Below are 26,462 nucleotides of genomic sequence, written 5' to 3' on the forward strand. Positions count from 1 at the left end.
ACAGCTTATAAATTCACCCAATAATAATCATAATCACAATCATGATGATGATAATACCAACAACAATCATGATTGTTATTTATTTGGATGAGTAATTATTGTTATTATAAAGCACCATTTTTAAATCCATGATGGGTTTACTGAGAAAATCGACAGCTATACATTAACAGACAGAGTACAGAATATTGGCCTGATGATGGGGGATTAAAATCACTTATCTTGAGATAGGGAGGGATAAAATATTGAGAGAACAGAAACATTTGAAACAACAAAACAAACATTTTTGGCGATTTCGAGGCAGTTTGCTCCATACACTCAAAGACCACACTTTTTCTGAGTTGTTTGTTCTCTGTGCTATATTCTTGGACAGCGATTAATGCCAGTTATCTAAGGAAAGAACCATTGCCCTTAATCAAATTTGAGATTTAAGTCCTAAATGATCTATTTTCTGGTGCTGCCATAGCTGGAATAAAAGACCAGATCTGAGGGTGAATGATCTGTTTTGATTCTGTCAACTCGATTACACAGCTATCGTTCTTCATTTCTCTTTACGGTCTTCTCTCTCTTTTGGGATTTGTTGCATGTCCATCCTGTCCCTATTCAGGCAATCGCTCTAAATCCGTCATCACTCCGTCTTGGTTAATTGTTAGCGTGGCCGGTCGATGGTCTTGGGCTATGGAGCTTGTTAATTCTACAGTAATGAGACAGAGATGCTGAATTCAAGCCAGATGTGTGTGTTCGTTTTCTCAGCAGATGTTATTGAAGAGAATATGGAAACCACAGAGATGTAACGTAACTTAGAACCGGATCTTCTTTGACATCTTTGATCAATGATCCGGGATGTGATTTGTCGTGTTTTTTTTAAGCTTTTAAGTTGCATTAAACCTATTGCTTGTGTGACAGTTAAACAGTCATGTCTGGCTATTTAATATGGAGAAGTGCCGAGTTATATGGAGCGTGTTTTGTAGAAAAAAGCCGTAAAGAATATCACTGACGTGACGTCATTGCGGTTGTACTGATTTCAAGGAGGACTGAATCAGCGGGTGGTCTAGGGTGCATGTGCTATCCACAGACCCATCACTTATCCCATAGACTAGCAGGCAGTAGTACAAATGTCAGTCCGAAGCACTAAAAGTGGACTTATGGTTAACTTTTAAGGGCCACATGCTGTTTTACGTGACACTTAATTTCACACTCGGCAAACGGGTTAAGCAGCATCCTCCTCTAAGCAGCAGAGCGGGTCAGAGTCTCAGGACCTGGTACTTATATGAGGCATTGAGGTTTATTGTCACAATATGAAGAATAGATAAAAGAATAGACAAGTTTTTAGATCATTTGTGGTCTCGTGCCTGTGGTCAAATCACAGCTGTGCTGATATTCACTATAACCTTACTCTTGCTCATGCGATATCGTTTTTTCAAAGAACCTGTGCTTCAACCTTAATCACTATTCCATTTGTGCTTAAGTGAATGTTTACTTTAAATTAAGTAGTTTTGGACTTTTTCTTTGTTTCACAGGTTATGGCTTACTGTACAACTGTAGCTGCTAGTAAAGCCGGTAAAGTAAAAGCCTTAGACTTAGTGTAAATTGGGCTAATTCTACAGAACCAACCAATACCAGCATTTACCTTTTTTCCCTTTCCATTTGCTGGTCTTTATTAGAGATGCGAGAGTGAAGTGGATGACAGAATATGGGTAATCCGAAGGCTGCCACGAAATTTCTATCTTCTTAGCAATCAAGCAGTTATTAATTACAATAGACTTTTATACTTTGAGATCCTTTATGCTTGTCTCTTACTTGTGTTACACTTGTCTGGTTGTTATATAGTACAGATTGTGATTTCTTGTGATGAATTGACGAATCTAATTTATCTGCCCCCTATACATTTGGCCAATTAAGAGTTCTCAAATCTATAAAGCCTGTCTACATTTGTGCTTTGTTTTAAATCAGTTAGATCAGCGTTGAAGGGTTGATGGATTAAAAGCGCTCTTCACGATGAACATTAATCACCCAGCTATTCTTCTTGTCTGGGGCCAGTGTCGCGAACTTGAAAGCACTGGGAATGGGTGTGTCTCGATTGTACTGATGGACGGGCCAGGGGTGTTAAAACACAGCTAATATTTCCTTAATCCCCTTTCTCTGACTTTACTTCTGTTCTCTAGCTTTCCCTGCCTTTGTCTCACCCTCTTATCCCCCCCACTCCCTGTTCTATTCATTCTCCTCCCATTAGTTTTGGATCTCCACCACACAGCGTTGGTTCTGTGGCTCAGTGCAGATTGATTTCAGATTTATAGACAGTGACACCCATAGCAGGGAGACAGAGGTGGGGTGAGCTCCACATTGCCTTGCTGCTTTCAGCTCTGTCTATCACTCAGCACTTGGGATTGACCTCTAGTGCCTTTGTTCTTTCTGCCTTAGACAGTGTGTAATATCACAGCCTTTCTGTCTATGCTCACTGTGCATCTGAGGTTTAGGTCTATGTTCTCTGTTACTCACAAATATAAAGTTTTTTTTATTGTTTGTCAGAGTGGAAAAATTGCAAACTGTATTGTAGAATGTTAATGCATATATTTCTGTTTGTGGCTTAGGGGTTAGCATGTTTACTCCTTCGCACCTCTGGGGTCGGGGGTTCAGTTCCCAAATTGAACAAAGACATGCGTCCAAAGACATGCGTTGTAGGCTGATTGACATTTCCAAATTGTGTGTGTGATTTGTGCCCTGTGATGGGCTGGCACCCCGTCCCCACTGAATCCCCTGGTATAGGCTCCAGGCTTCCCAACGACCCTGTGTAGGATTAGCGGTTTGGAAAATGGATGGCTGGATGGATATATGGACCACACGTAATGTTTTAATGTCTCTTATCTTCTTCTTGTTCGCAGGTGACTGACAGATCAGTGCAGGCGTTTGCAGAACACTGTCCAGAGCTGCAGTTTGTGGGCTTCATGGGCTGCTCGGTCACCTCACAGGGAGTTATACACCTCACCAGGGTGAGTCCCAGATATCTTCACCAGTCGACAGTATGGACCACGCAGTCCTGTTGGTCCAGATTCAAAAAAACTGCTTATTTAACACGAACGTCAGGTTTCAAAAGCATACCTCGAGCACTTGTAAACACTACTCGCTGACCCGTTTGAGTAAGGAGCGAATATAAACAAGACATTTGCCAGTAATCAGAAGAATTCCATCGTCCTACCCCACACCAAAGCTAAACCCATCCTCACAGATTACTCAAACTCTGGTTGAAGTTTTCTCCTTTACTTTTAAATTTCATTAGAGTGTAATGAGGTGAATCGTAAAACGTAGAAGCTGTGAGAACACCCTGCTGGTTGTGCATTACCATGCTAATGAGAGCAGATTCTGTGGTTGAAGATATCTCCCTCATGGTCGCATCAAACGCCGAGCTGTAATTGTGTAAATGGGAATGATAAGATATGTGTGTTCTAGTGTGTACCTCATGCTCTTTTCTCACATGGAGTCCCAGGATTAATAACACACTAAAACAAGTTGTAGGAGGTCAGCTGACCAATAAAGTCACATTTATTAGTAACAAAACGCATTCATTTCAACAGTTATTTATGTTATAGGACCATGTAGTCTTGGAAAATCATATTATATTCATTGTTACAGCATGTTTGTTCACAAATCCCTTAAATATGCTGTTCACAATGTAATGTCGTGTACTCTAAATGGAAATGAAACTGAAAGTGGCGCACAGTGCAGACAGTGCCCACCTAAGCCACCCAAGCTTTGTCGAAAGCTCAGCCTGGAGCGGTGGAAATAGACTGCTGTGCGTCTCATTTTCATGGGGAATTCCTAAAAATATCATTACACTGTATAATTCACCTGGTGGCAGCGTTTATGTAGCATAACAATTATTGAAATGAGGTCGCACATCCACCTTGTGTCGCATCCTCTCTCCGGATTTTTATTTCCATTTCATTTAGTGCCAGAACTCGGAATGGGAAATAAGCTTGCTCTCCACCAGAGGGACCTGCTTTATTCAGCAGATCATAGTCCAGACCTCCCTCCCTTCCCCACCTCAGCTCCAACTGGGTTTTTTTCCGTTTTCTCCACTCGGTATATTCTGTTTATGAAACAACACAAATTATACGGTGTGTGTGAGAACGAGCCTGAGAGGCAGGATGGGAAAAGAAGAATGTTAATGTGATTTTTGGAGATTTGATGATTTTTTTTTTTTACCCCCCACAGTTAAGTCATTGCAAGTTTTTGTATTAGCTTTTGCTCTCACTTTAACACAGAGTGAACAATACGATGGACAATAAAAGTATTCTTCAATTTAATGTTCCGCAAGTCCAAAAGCAACATCATATGCTTTAACATCAGTGCGAGTGTTTATGAAAACAGGCTTGTAGTTGAGCAGGTTATTTAAATTTAGTGTTGCTGCAGAAAGCAGTACGGATCTGCCCGTTAACGCCTTCCTGTCTTCGAGCACCCGTTTGGAGAGCCAACCCTCAATCTCGCACGTTCTCAGATCTCATAAATAAGCCTTCACCTTTCTCCAGCTGTTTAATGATCTCCTTCTATGATCATTCAAGTCTGCCATCAATCTTATCCATCATCTACAGAAATGAGTCTCGTTCAGGAATGGAATTTTTGATGACTCTCCGGGCCCGGGATCTACCTGCCTTTATAATCAGAACCATCACCTCACGGTTTGAAAAGTCATCAGAAAAGAAGTCTATTACTTTTTTTTAATTTTTTTTATTAACTTCTCATATCCCTCGCTTTAATTTGCATTAAGTACTGCTACCGAAGTGTGGCTCAGATCTGATTTGAGTGAAGGAGTTTTAATCTGAGCAGACAAGCAGTTATATAGAGCTCTGCCGTACTGTAGACACTGACAGTGAGAGATGTTACTTAAGATAAGTCGTGAGGGTAAATTCCTAGACTTTCACCGAATGGCGTTCTTCTGCTTAAAGCAGCCTCTTCATATATCCGCCGAGGAGCGATGTTATTTTCCAGCAATGCTGTGTACGTCTGTTCACATTTTCTCACAGGAGAACTGGGGAATTTGAACACAGGGAAAATAAATCACCATCATGTCTGTTCTGAGTGTTGCAAGTCCTTATGGCCGTATTAATGAATTTCTTGACGTGCGTTTTCATCGCGGGTTTTTGTAACGGATATGGAGCATGAAAGGCTGGACGGATGTTGATTTTGCTTCCTGAGAGTGTTCTTGCTCCTTTGCATCTCGCAGAGGAGATTAAGTGGCACTTCGGAGAGGAGTTCTGCCGAGGTCATACATGGGTAATGCGTGCTGGAGGAGGTGTGTGGACGGATAGAGCAGAGGCAGCTGGCAAACTATGAAGACCATCTCCATTAAACTGCAGGAGGTTTCCGCTTTCCTCTCCCAGTCTGAACTCTGGCCTTGATGCCTATGCGCTTTCTCTTTCTTCTTTTGCTAGATGACTGCCAGGACTCATCTATCCTGTTGGATCACATGCATATAGGTGTTGTGTTTAAAAAAAAAAAAAAAAAAAAGCGGGGAAGCAAGAGAAGCACCTTGAATAGACTTTCATAACTTGGAGCCCTGCAGCTTTGCATTGGCACACATCTAGATTTAATATAGCATCTCCCCCTCTTCACTCTACCACACATACCTCCGTCATTTGGTAGTGATTATCACACGGTCTGTGAAAGCGTCTTGAACAGGCCGCTTTAGCCAAAAACCCTTCACTTTGTTCTTTTGGGATGTTTTAGATGGCCCTTCATCTTAATGGCTCTGCCTTGACTTCACTTACCCATCAATCTCACACACTCCCTCTGGAATTCTAATATTATGCTCAGATGGGAAAGACAAAAAAAAAAAAAAATCCATTTAGATAAAAAGGAAAGCAAAAACAAAAGTCCAAGGAGCATTTTCTGAAAGCATCATGTGTGTGACAGTAATAACAGATTTTCTGTTTTCTCATCTTTGCCAGCTCTGTTCTTAATTTGAGCCTGCTTTAGTTCTTGTAAAGCGATCAAACAAAAACGAAGAGCTCCCCAGCGAGAATCTAAGCCGAGCCGTGGATTCTCAGGGACGGTTCGCAAGCCTAGCTGTGTTGGCCTGACGTTTAAAAGGCTAATCGACCCTGACAATTGAATTTTGGGGGTTTTGCTTATGATTTGAATATATTACGCCTCATGTTTTCGTTCATTTATTCATCTTCAGCAACTGCTTTATCCCAGTGAGGGTTGCATTGGATGCAGAGCCTAGTGGGTGAGGTGGGAATACACCCTGGATGGGATGCCTGTATCATGCACATACATATTCACACCTGTGCACAATTTAGTGTAGTCCATCTTGCATGTGTGCTGGAGGTGTGAGGAGTTGGGGAACCAGAAGGGACTCTACATGGAGACGGGGAGAGCATGCGCTACTCCACACAGACAGTAACCTGAGCTCAAGGTCGATCTGGGGACACTGAAGCGGCGAGCTGTGAGGTGCCCAATTACTTTGTGAAATTCAAGTGAACAGGATGAACAGCTCCACCAACAGTCTAGATGCCACGCAGAGTTCTCATCAATGTGGATCTAGTCCTGAAACATCACTACTTGATGGCATGCTGAAGAGGCTGGTGTGGTTGGTGGTGGCCAGTAGGTGTTTGAGGGCATCTAGATAATTGGGCCTTCTTGGGTCTCTACTAATATCTCTCTCTCTCTCTCTCTCTCTCTCTCTCTCTCTCTCTCTCTCTCTCTCTCTCTCTCTCATTGGTTGGAAACGACCACCCGTCTCTTATCTCGTATTCCTGCCTGGGAAAGGCAAAATAAACAGGCTGCCAGCGGCCTTTGAGCCACCCTTGCATTGAGCGATAACCCCCCCAAAATACTCAGGGGATGAGGAAACAAGGAGCGGGGGTACCAGAGAAGGGAGAAATTATTCTAATCATTTTATTCACATCCAACGGCTGAAGGAAGAAAGGAATTCTGCAGCGTTTCAAAATTAGCAAGGGGGGAAATATGGTTTCTTGGCCGACTCTTCAAATCTACAGTATGTAAAAGAGAAGGGGGGGGGGGGGGGGGGGGGGGGGGCAGAGAGTTCAGAAAGGGCTGCAGCTAAGTTTATCAAAAGGCTTTTATGATAAATGCCACCATACTTTTAGTCCCATTTCTGCATTGCAGAAGACACATGAGGTGATGGCAGAGAAGCCAGAATGGAAATCAGAAGCACAGACGTAAGAGAAGCACAGGTTTCATTTTTAGCAGAGCTGTTATTAAATTATTGTCTTCTAACATAGTCTATCATTTCTGTGGTTGTCATTTTTACATTAAAAAAAATATATATTTCTTAAAAAAAAAAAACAGTTATGAAACTGTGGGTCAATAGGGTAAATGAGACAATGGAAACTAAAGCTGAATGCTGTGCAAAAATAAGATATAACACATAATTCAATTATTGTTGAAGTATTGTGTTTTTGGACTATCTCTCTATAATCTTAGGGAGTGTAATATATGTCTAAAAATGGCTGAAAGGAGAGTATCCACAAAGGTTTGAAGTGCTGCCCTGTTGCTGTGTCTCATGAGGTCTTGGTGGATTTCTCCTCAATAAATCTCTAGTTATGGTTTTTGTGCAGTAGATGAGAATCTGATCATGTGACCTGACCACAGCCCTGCAGGAATCAGAGGCCAGAATCTCTTATCATACTGGACAGAGGGAGACCTGCAGGTTTGTTATCTTCAGTCCTCTGCCCATATGCTTCTTAATGTCGATGTCACATGATTTTTTTCCATTTACCGTAACAGAAAAGATGTTCAAAATCAAATGTCCGAATGGGGAAAAATGTCATCTCGGTGACTTTGACCAGGGCATGGTTGTTGGTGCCAGACAGGCTGGTTTGAGTATTTGTGAAACTGCTGATGTGGGATTTTCACACACAACAGTCACTTTGGTTTACAAACAGTAACCAGCAAACAGCGCAACCCAGTTCAGTGGGTGGAAATGGCTTGTTGAGAGAGGTCAGAGGAGATTGGCCAAGCTGGTTCAAGTGGACAGGTTATGGTCATTCAGATAACCACACTTTATTACAGTGGTAAGCAGAAGAGCATCTCAAAACATAAAAGAAACAAACCTTGAGGTGGATGGGTTATAACCACAGATGTCCACATCGGGTCTGCTTCTGTCAGCCAAGAACAGGAATCTGAGGCTACAGTGGGCGCGGGCTAATTGAAACGAGGCAGTTGAATATGGGGAAAAATGTTGCCTAGTCTTTTTTTCTAATTTAACAACTGTCCATTTTAGGTCAACCTGTGCCCAGTGTACCCTCATTTTCCTGTTGTGCATTCTGAAAGGGCTTTTCTGCTCGATACAGTTTGTGTGGATACAAAGTGTGGATATTTGATTTAATTTGGGCTCCCTGTCTGCTCGAATTGGCTGAATGGACAATTGTATGAATGCGCTGGTGTACAGGTGTAAGTAGTGGTTGTACATTTATTTATTTAGAAGTCTTCTAAATAAATGTTTAATTATATGACCTGTACTTCAGCCTAAATCATTATTGCAGTTGTGCTCAAGTGAATCATCATTACAGAATTCACAACAGGAATCTGAGGCTCCAGTGGGCACAGACTAACATGACACTAAACCAGGCAGATTAGCTCATGCAGATACAGGTCAAGAGTTTCTGGTAATGTTCATATCAAACATCAGAATAGGGTGAAAAAGTGCGATGTGTGTGACTTTAACCGTGGCATGGTTTTTGGGGCCAGATGGGCTGCTTTGAGTATTTCAGAAACTGTTCATCTCTGTTCATTTCACACACAACAGTCTGTAGATTTTACAGGGAATGGTGCAAAAAACGAAAGAACATCCTGTAAGTGGAAGGACTGCTGCCTGAAACACCTTGTTGTTGCGAGAGATCAGAGGAGAATTACCAGACGGGTTTGAGCTGACAATAAGTCTATAGTAACTTGAATAATCACTGTTTTCAACCATGGTGAGCTGAAAAGCATCTCACTAGAAGACCACATCAGGTTCGACTCCTGTCAGTCAAGAACAAGAATTTGAGACTATCATGGGCACAAACTCACCCAAACTGGACGGTTGAAAACTGGAAAAAGACCAGGAGTTTTTTCTTCTTCACCCTTTAATCTTCAGCTGTCCAGTTTGGATGAGTCTGTGCCCATGATAGTCTCAGATTCTTGTTCTTGGCTGACAGGAGTCGAACCTGATGTGACCTTCTGCTGTTGTAGCTCATCCACCCCAAATTTCGATGTTTTGTGCATGCTGAGATGCTTTTCTGCTCAGCACGGTGGTAAAGAGTGATTATTTGAGTTACTATATCCTTCCTGGCAGCTCGAACATTCTGGAAATTTTTCTCTGATCTCTCTTAACAACAAAAGTGTTTCGAGCCAGAGAATTAGCATTCACGCAATGGTTTTTGTTTTTCGCACCATTCTGTGTAAACACTACAGGTGCATCTCAAAACATTAGAATATCGTGGAAAAGTACATTTTTTCCCCCATAATTTACTTCAAAATGTGAAATATTTCCAACCTTTTTTTTGTTTTAATCTTGATGGTTATGGCTTATGGGGAATCAAAAATCCAGTATCTCAAAATATTATAATAAAGGATTTATAATACAGAACTGTCGACCTGAGAAAAGCTCTAATCAGATAATTAACTCGAAACACCTGCAAAGGTTTCCTGAGCCTTTAATCTTTCAGTCTGGTTCATTCAGTACACACAACCACTATCATGGGGAAGATGAAAGTAAATTTTGCATTTCATTTGGAAATCAAGGTCGCAGAGTCTGGAGGAAGAGTGGAGAGGCACAGAATCCAAGTTGCTTGAAGTCCAGTGTGAAGTTTCCACAGTCAGTGATGATCTGGTGTACCATGTCATCTGCTGGTGTTGGTCCACTGTGTTTTCTCAAGTCAAGAGTCAATGCAGCATCTACCAGGAGATTTTAGAGCACTACATGCTTCCATCTGTTGATGAGCTTTATGGAGATGCTGATTTCCTTTTCCAGCTGGACTTGGCACCTGCCCACAGTGCCAAAACTACTAGTAACTGGTTTGCTGGCCCTGGTATTACTGTGCTTGACTGGCCAACAACTCGTCTCACCTGAGCCCCATAGAGAATCTATGAGAGACACCAGACGCTGCGTTGATGGAGTAATATGTGCAAAAGGAGCCCCGACCAAGTATTGAGTGCATAAATTAATATACTGTTCAGAAGGTTGACATTTCTGTATTATAAATTCTTTATTTTAATATTTTGAGAGACTGGATTTTTGATTTCCATGAGCTGTAAACTTTAATCATCAAGATTAAAACAAACAAAAAAAAAGTCTTGAAATATTTCATTTTATGCATAATGAATCTAGAATATATAAAAGTTCTACTTTTTGAATTAAATTACGGGAAAAAATGCACTTTTACACGATAGTCAAATTTTTTGAGATGCACCTGTAGAGACTGTTGTGTGTGAAATTCCCAGGAGATCAGCAATTTCAGAAATACTCGAACCAGCCCATCTGGCACCAACGTCCATGCCACGATTAAAGTCCCAGAGATATATAAGAGAAAATACTGAATGTGTGTGCTCCCAAGTGTATGTAGTGTGCATTGAAATGCTATTTTATGTTACATTTTCAGATAAGTATTTTAGGAAGAGGAGCTCAGTAAAATGAACCACTTTGCCAATGGAAGTAAACATTTTGATATTCTGAGCCTTTTAGACCAGCACACAGAGCGACATGGTTGATGCGTACACAAAGCACATTTTTGTACTCAGGACCTGCTGTGTACCATGTGTGACACGGACATGCTTTCTGGCTGGAAACACTACAAACACTGCATGCTCTGGTGTCAGTTAAAATGTAAACTTTATGAAAGTTCTAACTGCCTCTGAGTGTAGTGGTGTTGTGGGGAAAACAATCTATATGTGATCGTATACAGTGGAAATACATGTTTATAATAATCTGATGGCTGCAGTTCATCACACAAGCCCAGCTCTGTTATTAGACACAGCGAGTGCAGAGTGCCTGCTGTTGTGGGATTTTTATCACAGTGATCCTTTGTTAAATGTGTAAATGAAAAGAAATGAAAAATGGTTTGTTTATGCATATACAGTACATAGGACTTTTTTTTTTTTTTTTTTTTTTTTTTTTTTAACGTGCAAACAATAGAGTGAATTTAATCTAACATTCTGTGGATGGTACGTTTATTTACCATAATGTAAGCTCAATGTTCTAAGTAGGCGTATAATTGCATGCCTACTATTTAAAAAAAAATACAAATAAATACATAAATAGCAAAGGTGGTGAGGGGGGAATTATTGATAGTTGGCAACATAAAAATTACCCAGCTCATTTTGAGTGCTTTTTCAACTGATTTCTTTCAGTGCTCCAAAAGACGAGTCGACTTGTCTGTTTAGATTTATGTAATCGCATAGCGTGCTCAAATAGTGCAACTGAGCGCACTATATAATAAGCTAAAATTATTCATCAATATTTCAGCACACTCACTGCCTTTTCCTTAGAGCTGTAAAGTTTATATGGTGTTTACCTGGCGGAGTCCGTCATCCCCGTTAGCTTAAGTGGAAATACTTAGTCACTTCTGGGATATTCAACCCACCAGACATTTTATGTGTTTGGCCCACTGTGCTCTTATAACACTATTATTTTATGTCTTTGCAGCAACAAATAAATTCTGTCACGTCCTGGCTGTGGACATTGGCTGCCTTTTGACTAGTGATTTTTATCATGTGCGCCACAGTTTTAATGTAAGGTAGAAGCTGTGTTTTCAAACTGCTTTCACAGTTCCTGTCTCAATGACGAAGCAGCAATATATATATATATTTTCTACGTCATGCTTTCCATATAAGACTCTCTAGGCGAATTTAAAGCAAAGCAGTGCTTACTTTGGGAGAGTAGAGTGTGAAAATACGAATCCAGTGTCTCTTTACCAAAAATAACATTGATTTAAGTTTATTAATCCATTCTTCATACGCGATCTGTCATATTTTGCTTGGATGCAGGCGTTTGACATGCCGTTTTTATTTTTATATCATCGATTTTCATGTAGCTCTCTTAATCATTTGAATCAAGGTTGGATGAACAGTGGTGAACGCGTTCTACATCATGTGATCGTGTTAGTATTGATTTTGGACTAGGCTGTCTCTTTTATTTGTTAAGAGACCTCCGGGAGTTTTAGACGCCTGGAGCTCGGCGCACCTAAGCAGCCAGGAAGTAGACGCTCTCTTTTCCATCACTGTTTTAATGACTCTCTGAAACGAGACCTTTCCTCTGGCTTCTATTTATTTATTTCTGCCTTCTGTCATGGTGCATTATGAAACCAAGAGTTAATAAATGCCCGTTGCGGCTTATCGTCAAACCCTGGGGCGATGATAAATTTGGCGAGATAGAGTCTTTGCACAGGGCAGGCTTAAGAACAGCTGCATTTCACAAGTTTCCCTGTGTTTTTATTAACAGACTGAATAATTACACACGCCGGTAGCCAACTTGGAGCAGCACGCCACTTCCAAGCGGTTTCCCCTTGCCAACATCATCTGCCAGAGCCTCTTTTCTCTGGCACACAAGAGAAATGAACCATTCCTCAAACTCCTTCCCTAGAAGCTGATCAAGTGGAAGATGCCGTCGTATCAGCGCCCCTAAAATCACATCAATACTAATCAAGCGAAAAAAACAAAAAGAGGCTGGGGTCGGGGGAACACACAGATATGACACTTTTTGGAAATGTGATGAATTTGGTTACTTTAGCTAGTTTGTTTTGAATGCAGTGGATGTTGGTGGCCTTATTTGTCAGAAAATTTTGAACATTGTGAGCTCTCTGGAGAGCAAATGTAGAACAGCTTGGTTTCAGCAGGAGCCTGGATGTTTTGAGGAACAGCTTCTTGAATTCATATTCAGTAGAGAGAAAAAAACACCATGCTATAATAAGCGCATTCTCCTGAACAGAAGTGAAAAACTGACCTGTTTGTTACACTGTGATCATCTCAGCCTACTTTTGTACACAAATGCATTCATGAGTCCATCAGTGTCGGACGCACGTTGTAGTCTGCAAGCGAACCGATTCAGCTTCCAGTCTCCTACTGTTTATTTATTTATTTATTTATTTATTTATTTTGCCGCTCGTTTGGCTGGAAATGCAAGATAAGAGGGCAAAGAGCTGAAAAAAAAGCAGAGACTGTACGAAAGAGCAGGAAAAGCTCAACAGTGTGCCAATTTGTGTGTATGGTGCGATTGCTATTAATGTAGTGATGGAACACAGCCCTGTATTCTCCAAAAGAGAGACGCACACTTACTGTGAGGTCTCGTGTACTTGACACCCTTTTGTTTTGCAAACAAAGAAATCGCATTTCTCCATGAATAATTTAGCTGTTTGATACACAACCGGTCACTGGGGCACGCAGAGACTATAGCTCCAATGCGTGCGCATGTTGATGAGCTGTTCTACAAATCTGATGCTCACGGCACTCTATGTGAACTATAAGATGCTCTGTGCTCTGAGGGACTTAAGTAATTAAGCTGCTAATGCTTTATATTCCAGTGCCCTTATTGCAGTGTGAGAACTGTGATGCGCTCACACATAAGTTAAACGTAGCCGCACTGTATTATTAAATATGGAAATGTGGCATATTAGAATACTGTACGTGAATAAATACACACCAGAATTCCACAGCTGTTGTGAAGTAAATCAAATACCACAAATAATGCTGTCATCAATATCTGATTCAATAGGACACAAAATAGTAGGAAAAAAAATCTGTCAAAAAAAAACAACAAAACAATCCACAAACTCAACAACTTACAGATAAGGGTAGAGTTCGGGGCAGCATTTGTAAAACTGTTATTTATTTGATTATTTAATTACTTATTTATATGCATTAAAATATCTATTTTCCCACATGCCATGAATTTGTGTTAAGACTCAACAGGTGTGTTAGGGTGTAACATACTTTTAAACCGTATTTACCGAAGCGCACACAACCTTTATTGCGTTTATTTTAATTCATTTTAATGAGGATAAATAAGCGGGAAGTTTAAATAGGATATATTATGTTCATGGTTTTATGTGTTGTTCAGAATGTACAGAACACGCAGTTTAACTACTCAGCTTGCCAGAGGTATTCAAACTGTGTTATAGATTGCAGGGTAGGGGTAAGATGGAAAATGCAAAAAAAAAAAAACTTATTTAAAATGATTGCATGAGACTTCCCAACCTTTATGCATTTTGTGTATGAGCTCTGCATTTTAATATCAGGAACTCAAAAATGAACGAGTTTCCTGTTTTCTCTAATACTAAATGGTAGATTAGCCAATAGCTGTATTGAACTCTCCAATATTAACTGATGCCCCTTGGAAGCCCCGCTCCCTCCCCAATTTCTCATTAGTAATTTTTTGGCTGGTGTTCTTGTATTGACTAAATTTTCCAGTTGGAAAGATGCACTTACACGGCTCAGTCACTTTCCGTCGTGGTAAATGGAGAATGTTTAATATGTAATAGGATCTATCAATATGTATGATTTAACAAACAGTTTGTTTGCTCTTCTGCACTGGTCAGCGCTCAGGTGTGTTTGTACAGTTTGAGCAGAGGAGAAAATGGTGGCTGAGTCGAAGCATTTAAGTCTACCCACTCCTGTTCAAATGGTTGGTATTTTTGTGATGTAAAAAAATGAAACCAAGATAAATCGTGTCGGAACTTTCTCAAAAAGGTTTCAAAACCAGCCCTAAAGCATGATGCTGCTATCACCATACCTCACCAATGGGTATAGTGTTTTTAAGGTGATGTGCTTATTCTGCACCAAACATACCTTTTGGAATTGGTCTCATCAGTGGATTAGTGAGGCTACAATAAAGCAAAACTGAACTGGTTCATTCTAGCCCAACAGATAGGGTGCTACAGTCATGTGAAAATATGTACACCCCATGGACAAGCAAACATTTGATCATCTTTGAAACAGTGCCAATTAATAAAGTTGATATACTTCAACAAAGCCACAAGGAAAATCACCTTTTTCAATCATTTATTCAACAGAAATAATAGTTGTGATATTCTTCTGTGAAAAAGTAAGTACACTCTTGGCCTCAGAAGCTAGTATTGCCCCCTTTAGCAGAAATAACTTCTTGTTGACGTTTTGCACAATTCTCCACCAGTCTCTGACATCGGCTTGCTGGAATTTTTGAGCACTATTCCCTGCAATATTCTTTCAGTTGCAAGATGTTTAAGGGTTTTCTTGCATGTACTGCCTGTTTCAATTCCCCCACAACATTTCAATAGGATTCAAATCCGGGCTTTGACTAGCCCATTCCATAACCCTCCATTTCTTCTTTTTGAGCCATTATTTGGTGGATTTGCGAGTGTGCTTCAGATCATTATCATGTTGAAAGGTCCACTTTCGGTTCAACTTCAACTTTTGGACAGATGTCCTCACATTATCTTCAAGCACTCTTTGATATGATGCAGAAGTCATAGTTGAATCAATGAATTCAAGCTGTCCAGTCCCTGAAGCAGTGAAGCAACCCCAAACCATAACATAACATCTTGGGCTGAATTTGCTGGGGTGTCCAGTCCTGGACAAATTGACATCGTTTGAAATGTCCGCCACTTGTACATGATTTTCCTTACAGTGGACTGATGTATTTCAAATAATTTGGAGATCTTTTTAAATCCCTTGCTAGACTCATAGGCATCCACAAACCTTTTTTTCTGAAGGCCTTACAGAATGCTTTAGATCTTGGCATGATGACACCACACACCTCAATAACAAAGGGAACACCAGACACTAGATATGGGAGGGGTATAAATAAGATTGGTTCCACCTGCACTCCCTAAGCAGCTTCTAATAACTGACAGCCAATCTTGAGCACCTGATTCTAATTTATTGATTTGAAGCTGTGATAAATGTAGGGGTGTACTTACTTTTTCCATGTGACTGATCTGTTTTTTGTTCATTTAAATTGTGAAAATTACTACAAAATGTCAATTTTATGTCATTTGATGGAGTGTAACCTTAATTAATGGGCACTGTTTCAAAGAGGATCAAATATTTGCTTGTCCAAATATGTAAAAAAACAAACAAACAAAACACCCCAACAACAATTTCCATGGGGTGTACTTATTTTTTCCACATGACTGTATGCTATAGTGTTACGTGCTTACAAGAAGGAGGCATGATGAAATGTTGATTTAGAATCTGCCAAATTGCTGTATGATCGGAGTTGAGTGCTGAATATAAAGCTATCATGTTTCTGAGCAGCATTACTCTTCTGAGTGCCATCCTCACTACAACATACATACAGTAGTACACCTTTATGTAGAATCGCTTTTTGTTGCCTTAATTAACACACGTTGTGTGTTGTCCTTGTGTTCCTTTCTGTAGGTAATATTCTGTAGGTATGTGTTAAGTTACTTGCAAGACTAATAATATTACTAACGATACTAAAATTTAACAAGAAAATTGTATATTTGTTGACGTGCAGTGTTCTGTAATGAGATGTTTGTTTAAACATTTATGAAGCAGTCTCATGTGTCAGTGCTTTGTAACAGTCAGTAAGTTCTCCTCACAGGAGAGGAGAGTGTTCCTATTTCCAGATTTTTTACTGAATTCAAATGAGAGAGGCTGGTGAGGATAGGAATTTTTGTAGCTGCTATAACGTAAGTAACTTCTCACAGAGGTCCCATAACATCAAACGTAACTACACTGATTAAAAAGTGTAGTTATACTGTGGTATAAGAGGAATAAAACACTTTGGTTCTGCATAACACCAACACGTGGTTTATTATTTTCCAATGACAGCATCGTGTAACTGGGCTTAATTCTTTTTATTCTCTGTCTGTGTATTATAACATGTAGTACAGAGCTAATGTTACAGAGCTAGAGTCTCAGATTAAAATATAGTGTACTGTATCACTTCCACTTTAATTTAAATCTTAATTATAAATCTGCTTTAGTCTTTCTGTATATATGCCTGTCTCTCTATCTATGTGTATATCTGTCTGCCTAATTAATCAATGAGTGAGAGTATTTATAGAGGTATATTCAAAACCTACAGGTATAGAGAAGAATATACTGATTTGAAATATTTTTTTTTATAAAAAAACAAAAAGCTTGTGCTGTCCTGGCGCTAATGGCAGTTAATGTCGTGCTCTTTGGAAATGAAAAGGAAAAATAATGATGTACCAAAATTGTGCTAATGGATTGTATTCTTAGTCTTCCTACTGTTTCACCCTTTGTGGAAAATGAAGCCTTGGTACAGAAATTGATTTGAACAGCCTGTAGGCAAGCTTGTGTTTGCTGTTCTGCTCTAATTCAGGTCAGTTGCTAGCATGTTTGCTGTCATCGGCGGTTCTTCTTTCTGCTTCTTACTGAAGCCACAGCGGCACCACATCGCTTTTTTTCCTGTGTTCTGCTAAAAACTACAGATGGACAGGAGTGCTAATATTTGATCACGCCAAGCACGAGAATAAAAAGCATTTGCTTTTTATAAATCTGCATAGTTTTTTTTCCCCAAAACATGCACTGAGCCCACCAGTATTAATACATGATGTTATGTTTTTATTAGTGCTTAGTTGATTTAGCTTTTTTCCCCCCCGTGTTGGACAGTGTAGCAGTTAGATGAATAAATAAAACCGTGGTGAAAGCAGCGCAGGTGGACATAATCTTGCACATGCTTATATAAAGATTCCATTAGCTTGCAGGTCGTTTTAAGCATCTTTATCGTGCAAATACATATTCACAAGTCAGCCCTTTGGTTTTTACCTGCCACGTTCCTGTGTTAAGAGAAGAATCAGTATGAGACATCGTTCTGTTGCATTATTTCAGTTGCCCTACATGTGCTGAATGGAGTGATGTGGCAAAACAAGAGAGACCACGGTGAGGATGCCTGCGAGTGAAGCAGATGGAGGCATAGAGTGAGAAACGGAAAGGGTGATTATCTAAGGATGGGGAGATGATTAATCTTCTCCTGTGAAGTGCAGCTATTGATTGCGGTGTAATGAATTCAGGAAAAGAGGAGCATTGGTGGAAAGTGGAGCTTAATACAGATAGTTTCTGGGTTTCTTGCTCAGTAACATGAACCAAAGGCTTATTATTAAACAATATCACAGCCAAATGAAGCTGTAGATCTTTAGTGAATTTTTTATTTATTTGTTATTTATTTTTTACAGACAGCGTTGTCCTGCATATACATTTTACTGGTTGTAAAATGTATATGTAGAACCGGTTGTAATATATAATAATGTAGTTAACAAATCCTAAGCAGCTATGATATCTTTATATTACTGTATTTAATGAGGTCTTAAATTATGTCATTATCCATTCACCGAGCACTTTATTATACTAACACTCGGTAGGGCATCACTTTGCTCTCAGAACTGCTTCAGTTCTTCATGGCTTGGATTCCACAAGATGTTGGAAACATTCCTTTGAGATTCTGGTCCATGTTGACATGATTGCATCACGCAGTTCGTGCAGATTTTTCAGGTGCACCTTCATGCTGTGAATCTCCTGTTCTACAACATCCCAAAGGTGTTCTATTGGATTCAGATCTGGTGTCTGGGAAGACCTCTGAAGAACATTTGATCTCATTGTCATGTTCCTGAAACCAGTTTGAGGTGACTAATGCGTCGTGACGTGGTGTATTATCATACTGGAATTAGCCATTAGAAGATGATAAATTGTGGCCATGAAGTGATGCACATGGTCAGCTACAATACTCAAATAGTTTGTGGCATTCAAGTGATGATTGTTTGTTTGGTATTAACAGGCCCAACGTGTGCCAAGAAAACATTCCCCACACCATAACACTATCTACACCAGCCTGGACTGTTTACACAAAGCAGGTTGGCTTAATGGATTCATGCTGTTGGTGCTAGATTCTGTGTGCCTCAGCAGAAAATGAGCTTCATTAGACCAGGCTACTCCTTTCTTGTTTTCAACGGTCCAGTTTTGGTGAGCCTGTGCCCACTACAGGCTCAGCTTTCTATTCTTGGCTGACAGAAGTGGAACCCGACGTGGTCTAGCCAATCCGCCTCAAGGTTCAACGTAATGTGCATTCCGAGATGCTTTTCTGCTCACCAAAAATTGTACAGAGAGGTTATCTGAGTTACTGTATTCTTTCTGCCAGTTCAAACCCGTCTGGCCATTTTTCCCCATTCTCGTGGTTGATTAGTGAACATTAGTTGAAGGTGCTCGCCCGCATCTGCATGATTTTACCCATTTTCAATGCTGCCACATGATTGGCTGATTAGATAATTGTATGAATGAGTAGGTGTACAGGTGTTCTTATTAAAGTGCTCAGTGAGTGTATATTGTGTAATAAAGATAAAGATAGAATGAAGGTGCAGTCATACTTAAACTGGTACTTTAAGATGTGTTAAAAGTAATAATAATAATGAGACAAGAACAGGAATGAGTAGTGGACAGTACAATAGTAATAGAAATAGCTTTTAAGTGTGAAGTACTGTGTGTGTGTGTGTGTGTGTGTGTGTGTTCCTGCTATGGACTGGTGTCCCATACAGAGTGTATTCCTGCCTCTTTCCCAGTGTCCCTGGCCAGGATAAAACTGTTACTGAAGATGACTGAATGAATGAGTAGTATTCACTTTATTTATTCCTCAATCCAAAGGTTGCTTAATTGGTTTAATATGTCTTTATCAGCGTTGGTATGTGCACAGCAGGTGAAAAGATGTGTGTGATATCTTTCGGCCACAACTTTCATATCGAAGGCTGCAGTTTAATTGGTTCTCTGCACTTCTGCATGTACACTTTCCAGCGTTTGAACATAGCAGCAAGGATCTTTTTCACAGCAAAAGATTCAATTATCGGAGTCCTATCTTTAACAGTTCTATGTGAAACACCTTGTGGTAAGTAAACAATGATCTTGTATGAGGAAAACTCTGTGGGTTTTTTTTTTACTTTGTGTTCGGTAGTCAACACAAGAAATCCATCGACTGTAGAATAGGGTACTCATCAGAATTCTACTTTAGCCGTCATACTTAATTTTGAGGTATGATTGCAGAGCGGGAAATTTATGAAAACAAGTGAAGTCTGTCTGTTATTAAGCAGAAGGATTCTGTCGTTTTACTTCTAGGGTCCTGGGTTTCTTCTCCAATTGTTAATGAACCATTAAGTCCCAGTCATTAATTAGATTTCTTAGGACTCTGGTTATTTGTCCCAGATCATCAGTGTAACTGTGTATGCTTATGAGTGTGATTCCCCCCCCCCCCCCCCCTCTTTTTTCCCCCTAATCTGACTTTTTCTCTGAACACATTATTCTGTTCATTATACCAAATGTTTGCTTCAATGAAATTCATGACTTCCAGGGGAATAGTGCAGGCTGTGCTGGTGTTTGTGTTGCCTGGGCTAGATATTGCAATTATCTAGTGTGGTACTTGCAAAATGCCTTTTCATGGAAAGTGAAATAAATGAGCATAGAATAACCAAACATATTACTTATATATTGCCAACTTATATGTTGGTTTTATGAAGCTAATTTACAGCACAGTTGGCTTAATATACTTTAATGGTACAGTTTGCCTTTTGTAGATCTTTTCACTCATTTTATTTTCCAATAGTGAATGGAAAATAAAGTTCCTGCTGCGCTTCTGTGTGTGTGTGTGTGTGTGTGTGTGTGTGTGGGGTGTGAGCAAGAGAGAGTTATTAATCACAGTATGTGTTATATCCTCTGTAGCTGCGGAATCTGAGTAGTCTGGATCTCCGGCACATCTCTGAGCTGAACAACGAGACAGTGATGGAGGTGGTGAGAAATTGCCGGAACCTCAGCTCCCTTAACCTCTGCCTCAACTGGAGCATCAATGATAGGTATGTTATTCACACAAGCATTGCTGTCAAATGGTCAAAAATAAAACAAGCTGTGAATGCACACACTGGCTGCTTGTGTGGTACAGCTGAAATCAGGACATTTTTGACAGTCGATCAAATATTCATTTTATATATATATATATATATATATAATATGTATATATATATAATATGTATATATATATGTATATATATGTATGTGTGTGTGTGTGTGTTATAAATACAGTGGTGTGAAAAAGTCTTTTCAATTCTCAACCTTGGCATAATGTGTTACTGGGTAAGACCTTTTAAGCAACTCTATTTAAGTGATGATTTGATAGAACAGGGTTTGCATTAATCAGCCCTGGTTGTGTCTAGTCCAGATGAACCCCATTATGAATGCAGTTTCATAGATATGGGGAATTAGTAACTATGGGGGCAAATACATTTTCACACAGCCCAGTTGGTATTGGATAACGTCTTTGCTTCAATAAATAACATTATCACTTAAAAAAAAAAACTGTATTTTGCGTTTACTCAGGTTGCCTTTATTTTATCTTAGACTTTGTTTTAATTTCTGAACCAATTTAGTATGAGATATACACAAAACCAGAAGAAATCAAGAAATACTTTTTCACAGCACTGTAAATAGGTAATGGAGTTATTGAGGTTTGAGTGTTTTTGGGGATTATGCTGCTTATTTATGCCTTTTCCAGACCAGACAATGTGATCCAGACAATGCGATTTTAGGAAAACCTATAGTTCTGACTATATGTGCTTTATATATGTGGCAGGTGCAGAGGTGTTGCTGTTTTTTTATTTTATTCATTGATTTAAAAAAATTTTTTAAGTCGACTTCTTTTCCAGAGCTGGTTTGGTTTTGAGAAACAACCAAACACACAATATCTAGCCAACAGTTGTGCTGTGGTCATAAACTGACATTAATAAATGGCTAGAGGATGATGAGCACAATGCACATGGAAAAATATATTTAAGAGCTATAGTGTTTATCTGCACACCTACAAGGTAAGGGTGTCTAATGAAGTAGCCCCTAAGAATAAACAGAGTTTAAAAACCTGAGCAACGTGGCTGTGCCTTGTGTACATTCATTGTGCCTGACACCACACGTACCCACCATCATTTCAGCGTCACTGCTGTGCTGAGAATGATCCAGAACATACGGTATAATAATCTCCAACAAGCAGTGCTCCTGAGATGGTTCCGTTTCTGAAAGGCAGGGTCGAGGGAGTCGGCCAACAGATGTCCTACAGTTACTAATTATATAGCTACAAAGTATGAAAAGTGAAGTGGCTGAAATGGTCAGCAGGTCAATCTGTGTAAGTTTTGCAAACAATCAGACCGTGCCCCCTGGTTCCTCACTGGAAAGATGTATCTGAAATACAGCTTCGGGGAGGGTAAATAAGTTTGTGTAGAACCGTGTATGGTAATATGAAAGTAATATTGTGCTAAATCATGTCACAATATGTTTTTCTGTGATGCTGAAGTATCGTGTGTTCTATTTTATAAAACAAACAAACAGCAGAGTTGATGCTAAACTTGTATTTTGAAGTTTAATTTAGACCTTAGATTAATGTAGACCTTAAATTAAAGCATTATCAATCCAAGTTTTTCACTTTCAGTGGAACTGATGAATCAGTTCAGTTCAGCTGCCTTGATTTATTAACGCTAGAGCATTCATGATCTGGAGGACTGAAGGCCTTCAAGATTTCTGGGCTCTCATGCTGAAGTGCTACGGCTACTCATTTCCCTACGGCTGTCTGGTTTTATCATGTGTCTGAGTGCGTAGCGGTTTACATGTTATTGAATGTTAAGCCGTTGAATATAACCCACAAAACCATTTCACTGAACAGGGGGTAATATTATATAACATAATTTACCCCACTGTACAGTACAACTTCCTGAAAATGATTTTGAAATCTTGTGTGGTTGGTCAGAATGTAAGGAGATCATAGCCCGTTGTAGAGCACCAGAGTGAGCTGCATTATTCATTTCAGCCTCGCATGCTGTACATGTAATGCTTTTTAGATAGGGTCATTTTCAGCACGGATCTTTGGTGAAGAGAGTTTAGCCCTGGCCATTTTTAGGTGCTTTTATTATGTAGCCTCATAGAGAGCAGAGAGCACTTTTAACCTTAGCCCTCTTCAAAGCCCTCACCGCACTGAAAACTGAAATCTTTTAAATGGATTTTTTAAAAAAAACAACCATGGTTTGTTCCCTGTGAGTGCTTTATTATTTTTTTTGAGAACCTTTGGATTATCTTTAGTGGGGCTTTTTCACCTCTCTTTATTCAGTGTTGGATACGAATGCTGGAATGCTGATCTTCACTTGTGAATTTCTGCCTTTTATGTTCAAGTGTCCCACAAACAGGCAAGATCTAAGAGGGGCCAAAAAAAAAAAAAAGCACATCTTCAGTGATTGGTGCTAATTGTCTTGATGTTCTTGGTCCTTTGATACATTTTTAATTACATACAAAGCACATAACTTTCCTCCCTGACAAAATTAAGGGGTCAGAAAGATTAAAAAACAGATGGTTGGAGAGGGTTGATTTGGCGACAGCTTGGAATTAATCAGCAGACACATACAGAAATGTATGCGCTTTTATTTCCCCTTTTAATTTTTTTTTTTTATTTACTTATCTAACATTATAAGATAAGATCAGATGAAACTTTATTGATCCCACAATGGGGAATTTCCCTTGTTACAGCAGCTCAATTACACAAAAAACAGATGAAGAATACACATTAAATACGAATAGAATAGAAAAAATGTCTTGAATACAGATGAATAAGAATATGAATATATACAGTTGACTAGCTCCTCGTTTATATACAGATAAGTGGCCAATGGAATATTGCACAGTTCAGAGTAGAGAGTGAACAACAAATATGAATACATATACTGCCCTTTTGAGCCCTTTTATAGTTCTTTTTTTTTTTACCTATATTTGCCTAATGTGTAGTGAAGTAGTTTTACATGTGCCTGTATTTATGTTTACATGTGCCTATGTTTTTATGTTTATACAAAGTTACTTATTCAAAGTGAGACACGACACAATCCAAGCACACAGTCCTACACAATCTATCCTAGAGCTCTTAAAGGAGCTGGAGGTGTTAGTATGGTGAAAGTTGGGGGCATGGTGACTTAGTTGTTGTACGTTTGCCTCGCACCTCCTGGGGTTGGGGGTTCGAATCCCGCCCCCGCCCTGTGTGCGTGGATTTTTCATGTTCTCCCCGTGCTTCGGAGGTTTCCTCTGGGTTCTCCGGTTTTCTCCCCCAGACACGTGCTGTAGATTGATTGGCATTTCCAAATTGTCCATAATGGGTGTGTGAGTGTGTGTGAGATTGTGCTCTGTAATGGGCTGGCACCCCACCCAGGGTGTCCCCTGCCTTGTGTCCCGAGTCCTCTGGGATAGGCTCCAAGCTCCCCTGCAACCCTGTGTAGGTTAAGCAGTATGGAAAATGGATGGATGGATGGATGATGACTGTTCTGTTAACCAAAACCTGCAAGATCACACACACACACACACACACACACACACACACACACACACACACACACACACACACATATATATATGATTTAGCCAAGATTTTACTCTCAGTCTCTAGGACAGGACTGAGCAAGAAATTGCTGATAATTACACACAGATAGTTATGGTGTTATGTCTGAAGGTATCCTACTCTGATGTGAAAGGTGCTGTAAATCCACTGAAGTAAATTAGACTCTGTTTTGTTTTGTGTCTAAATGTTATGTTCTGCTCATAAATGGCTCATTATCTGTTGATGAAATATGAGCTCTTTAGTATGACTTAATTATTACTTCTGGGACTCTGTTCATACTAACTCAGAGAGGCGGGGGTCCTATAGGCTGTTTGAGTAATCATTTGCAAGTCCAGTTGGCTAAAACGTCACAGGATAGTAAAAACAAACACAGATGGCACTGATACGTAGCATTGTGTACTGGAAAGTGGATAGGACATGGAACCGCAGGTTGATCTGATTTCATGTGTTGAGCCAGAAGCAGGTGTTTCTCTCAGACATCTTTAAGTGCTATCACTCTATCACATGTGGACCATTGAGATTATACCTGGGTCCGTGTGTTTCTGAAGAAGACAGATTACCTATTTAGAGCTTCATCGTATGCTGGGTAAGGCTTAACACCTGTGCTGTATCAGCCTGTGTGCCTTATGGCTGAAACTGAGGCCAAGAGCAGATGATGACCGCATGCTTCTGTAAAATAATATTATGGAGATTGTTATAGTTCTACTGACATGTGAGTCAGAATGCAGGGGGCAAATATCACCCTTACCATGGAAAAATAAAGCTGTGAGCACAGACACAAAATCACCCTTCAACTGCCCAAATGAGTCTATATATAACTTCACTCATTCATGATTTATTCTTAATTGCTCTTTACTGCAGTTCTCTGTGTGATTTATGTTTCACATGCCCAAAAAAAGTCACTTCATAACTCTTGATTTTTCTCAGTAATTTATATACCAAAATCTTATTATTATATATTTTTTAAAGTTCACAGCATTTCTTCAAAAATGGTCATCTCCCGAACACACACTGTCACATCAGTAACATATTAAAAATAGCTGTGTATGAGTAACAGTAACTTGTATGGCAGACAAGTCACATAAACAGATGTAACAGATAGAGGTAAAGCTGTTTCTGTCATTGGAAAGTCTGCTTTAGTCTGTGTGATGCTGCATTTGTATGTCTTATTAACCTGAAGAGAGGAAAAAGAGAGGCTGGTGAAGGTTTATAGTGTATATTATAATCTAAAACAAACACAAAATTATTCCGTTTCATAGATTTTCTAATTAAATGCACCCACAAACAGATAAAATACACTGAAAACCCTAACAAGTTGATTGAGTAAACTTGTTTCATCAATTTAACTGAGTAATGGAGTCTCCCAAAATTTGCATATTTAAGCTCGCTTAACTTGGTGCTCATATAATCTACTCAAATAAATAGGTTCATTTGAAGTCCACCTATTATGGTTTTTCAGATATTACCCTTCATCTAGTGTGGCATAGAGCTGTTTGTGAATGTAAAAAGTCTGCAAAGTTTAAAACATCAAAGCGTATGACGAACGGAGAAGGAACCGATTCTGAACCGATTCTGAGCTGAAACGAGCCATTAGTAATTCCAGACTTACTTCCTGTTCTAACCTATGTAGGATTGTAACAAAATGCCCCGCCTCTGGTTAATTGGCTGCTCGCGAGCTGAAACTCGTTATGTTAGTGGGCGTTTCCTATTCGAATCTCGCTGACAGCGGTAGACCAATCACAACAGACTGGGACATCTGACCAATCAGAGCAGAGTATGCTTATTGTATAGTGTACTGTATAGTTTACTGAACAGGACTCAAACTCAGCTCGCGGTAGTGAGAGCTGTATGCTAGCCACTATAGTCCACCAGTGATTAAATAATAAAGTTCACTTAACGTGGTGTTCATTTCAAGTGTACTTAATTACAGGGTGTCCCAAAATCTCCATCCATTGGGGAAATTAACTTTTTTTTTTTTTAGCCAGAGCAACTTTATTCACAAAAACATCCTTTACATGATTGCCATTTGTTTGTAAACACACACAGAGTCATCTCTCCTACTCATGCTGAATTCTTGAATTTCACTACAGCAGTACCAGCAACAGACGAG

At 39.6% G+C, this 26,462-nt stretch overlaps 1 protein-coding gene across 2 annotated transcripts in view; it reads left to right on the plus strand.

Moving 5' to 3' along the window:
- Window positions 1–26,462, plus strand: part of fbxl17 (F-box and leucine-rich repeat protein 17) — a 262,999-nt gene that overhangs the window by 78,627 nt on the left and 157,910 nt on the right. For both annotated transcript variants that reach the window (XM_017467835.3, XM_017467834.3), the window contains exons 6-7: window positions 2,880–2,987; window positions 20,662–20,792. In XM_017467835.3, coding sequence (XP_017323324.1) covers window positions 2,880–2,987; window positions 20,662–20,792 — 239 coding nt within the window. The remainder of the gene's footprint in view (window positions 1–2,879; window positions 2,988–20,661; window positions 20,793–26,462) is intronic.

Source organism: Ictalurus punctatus, chromosome 5 (assembly GCF_001660625.3).
Source record: "Ictalurus punctatus breed USDA103 chromosome 5, Coco_2.0, whole genome shotgun sequence".
Classification (NCBI taxonomy): Eukaryota; Metazoa; Chordata; class Actinopteri; order Siluriformes; family Ictaluridae; genus Ictalurus; species Ictalurus punctatus.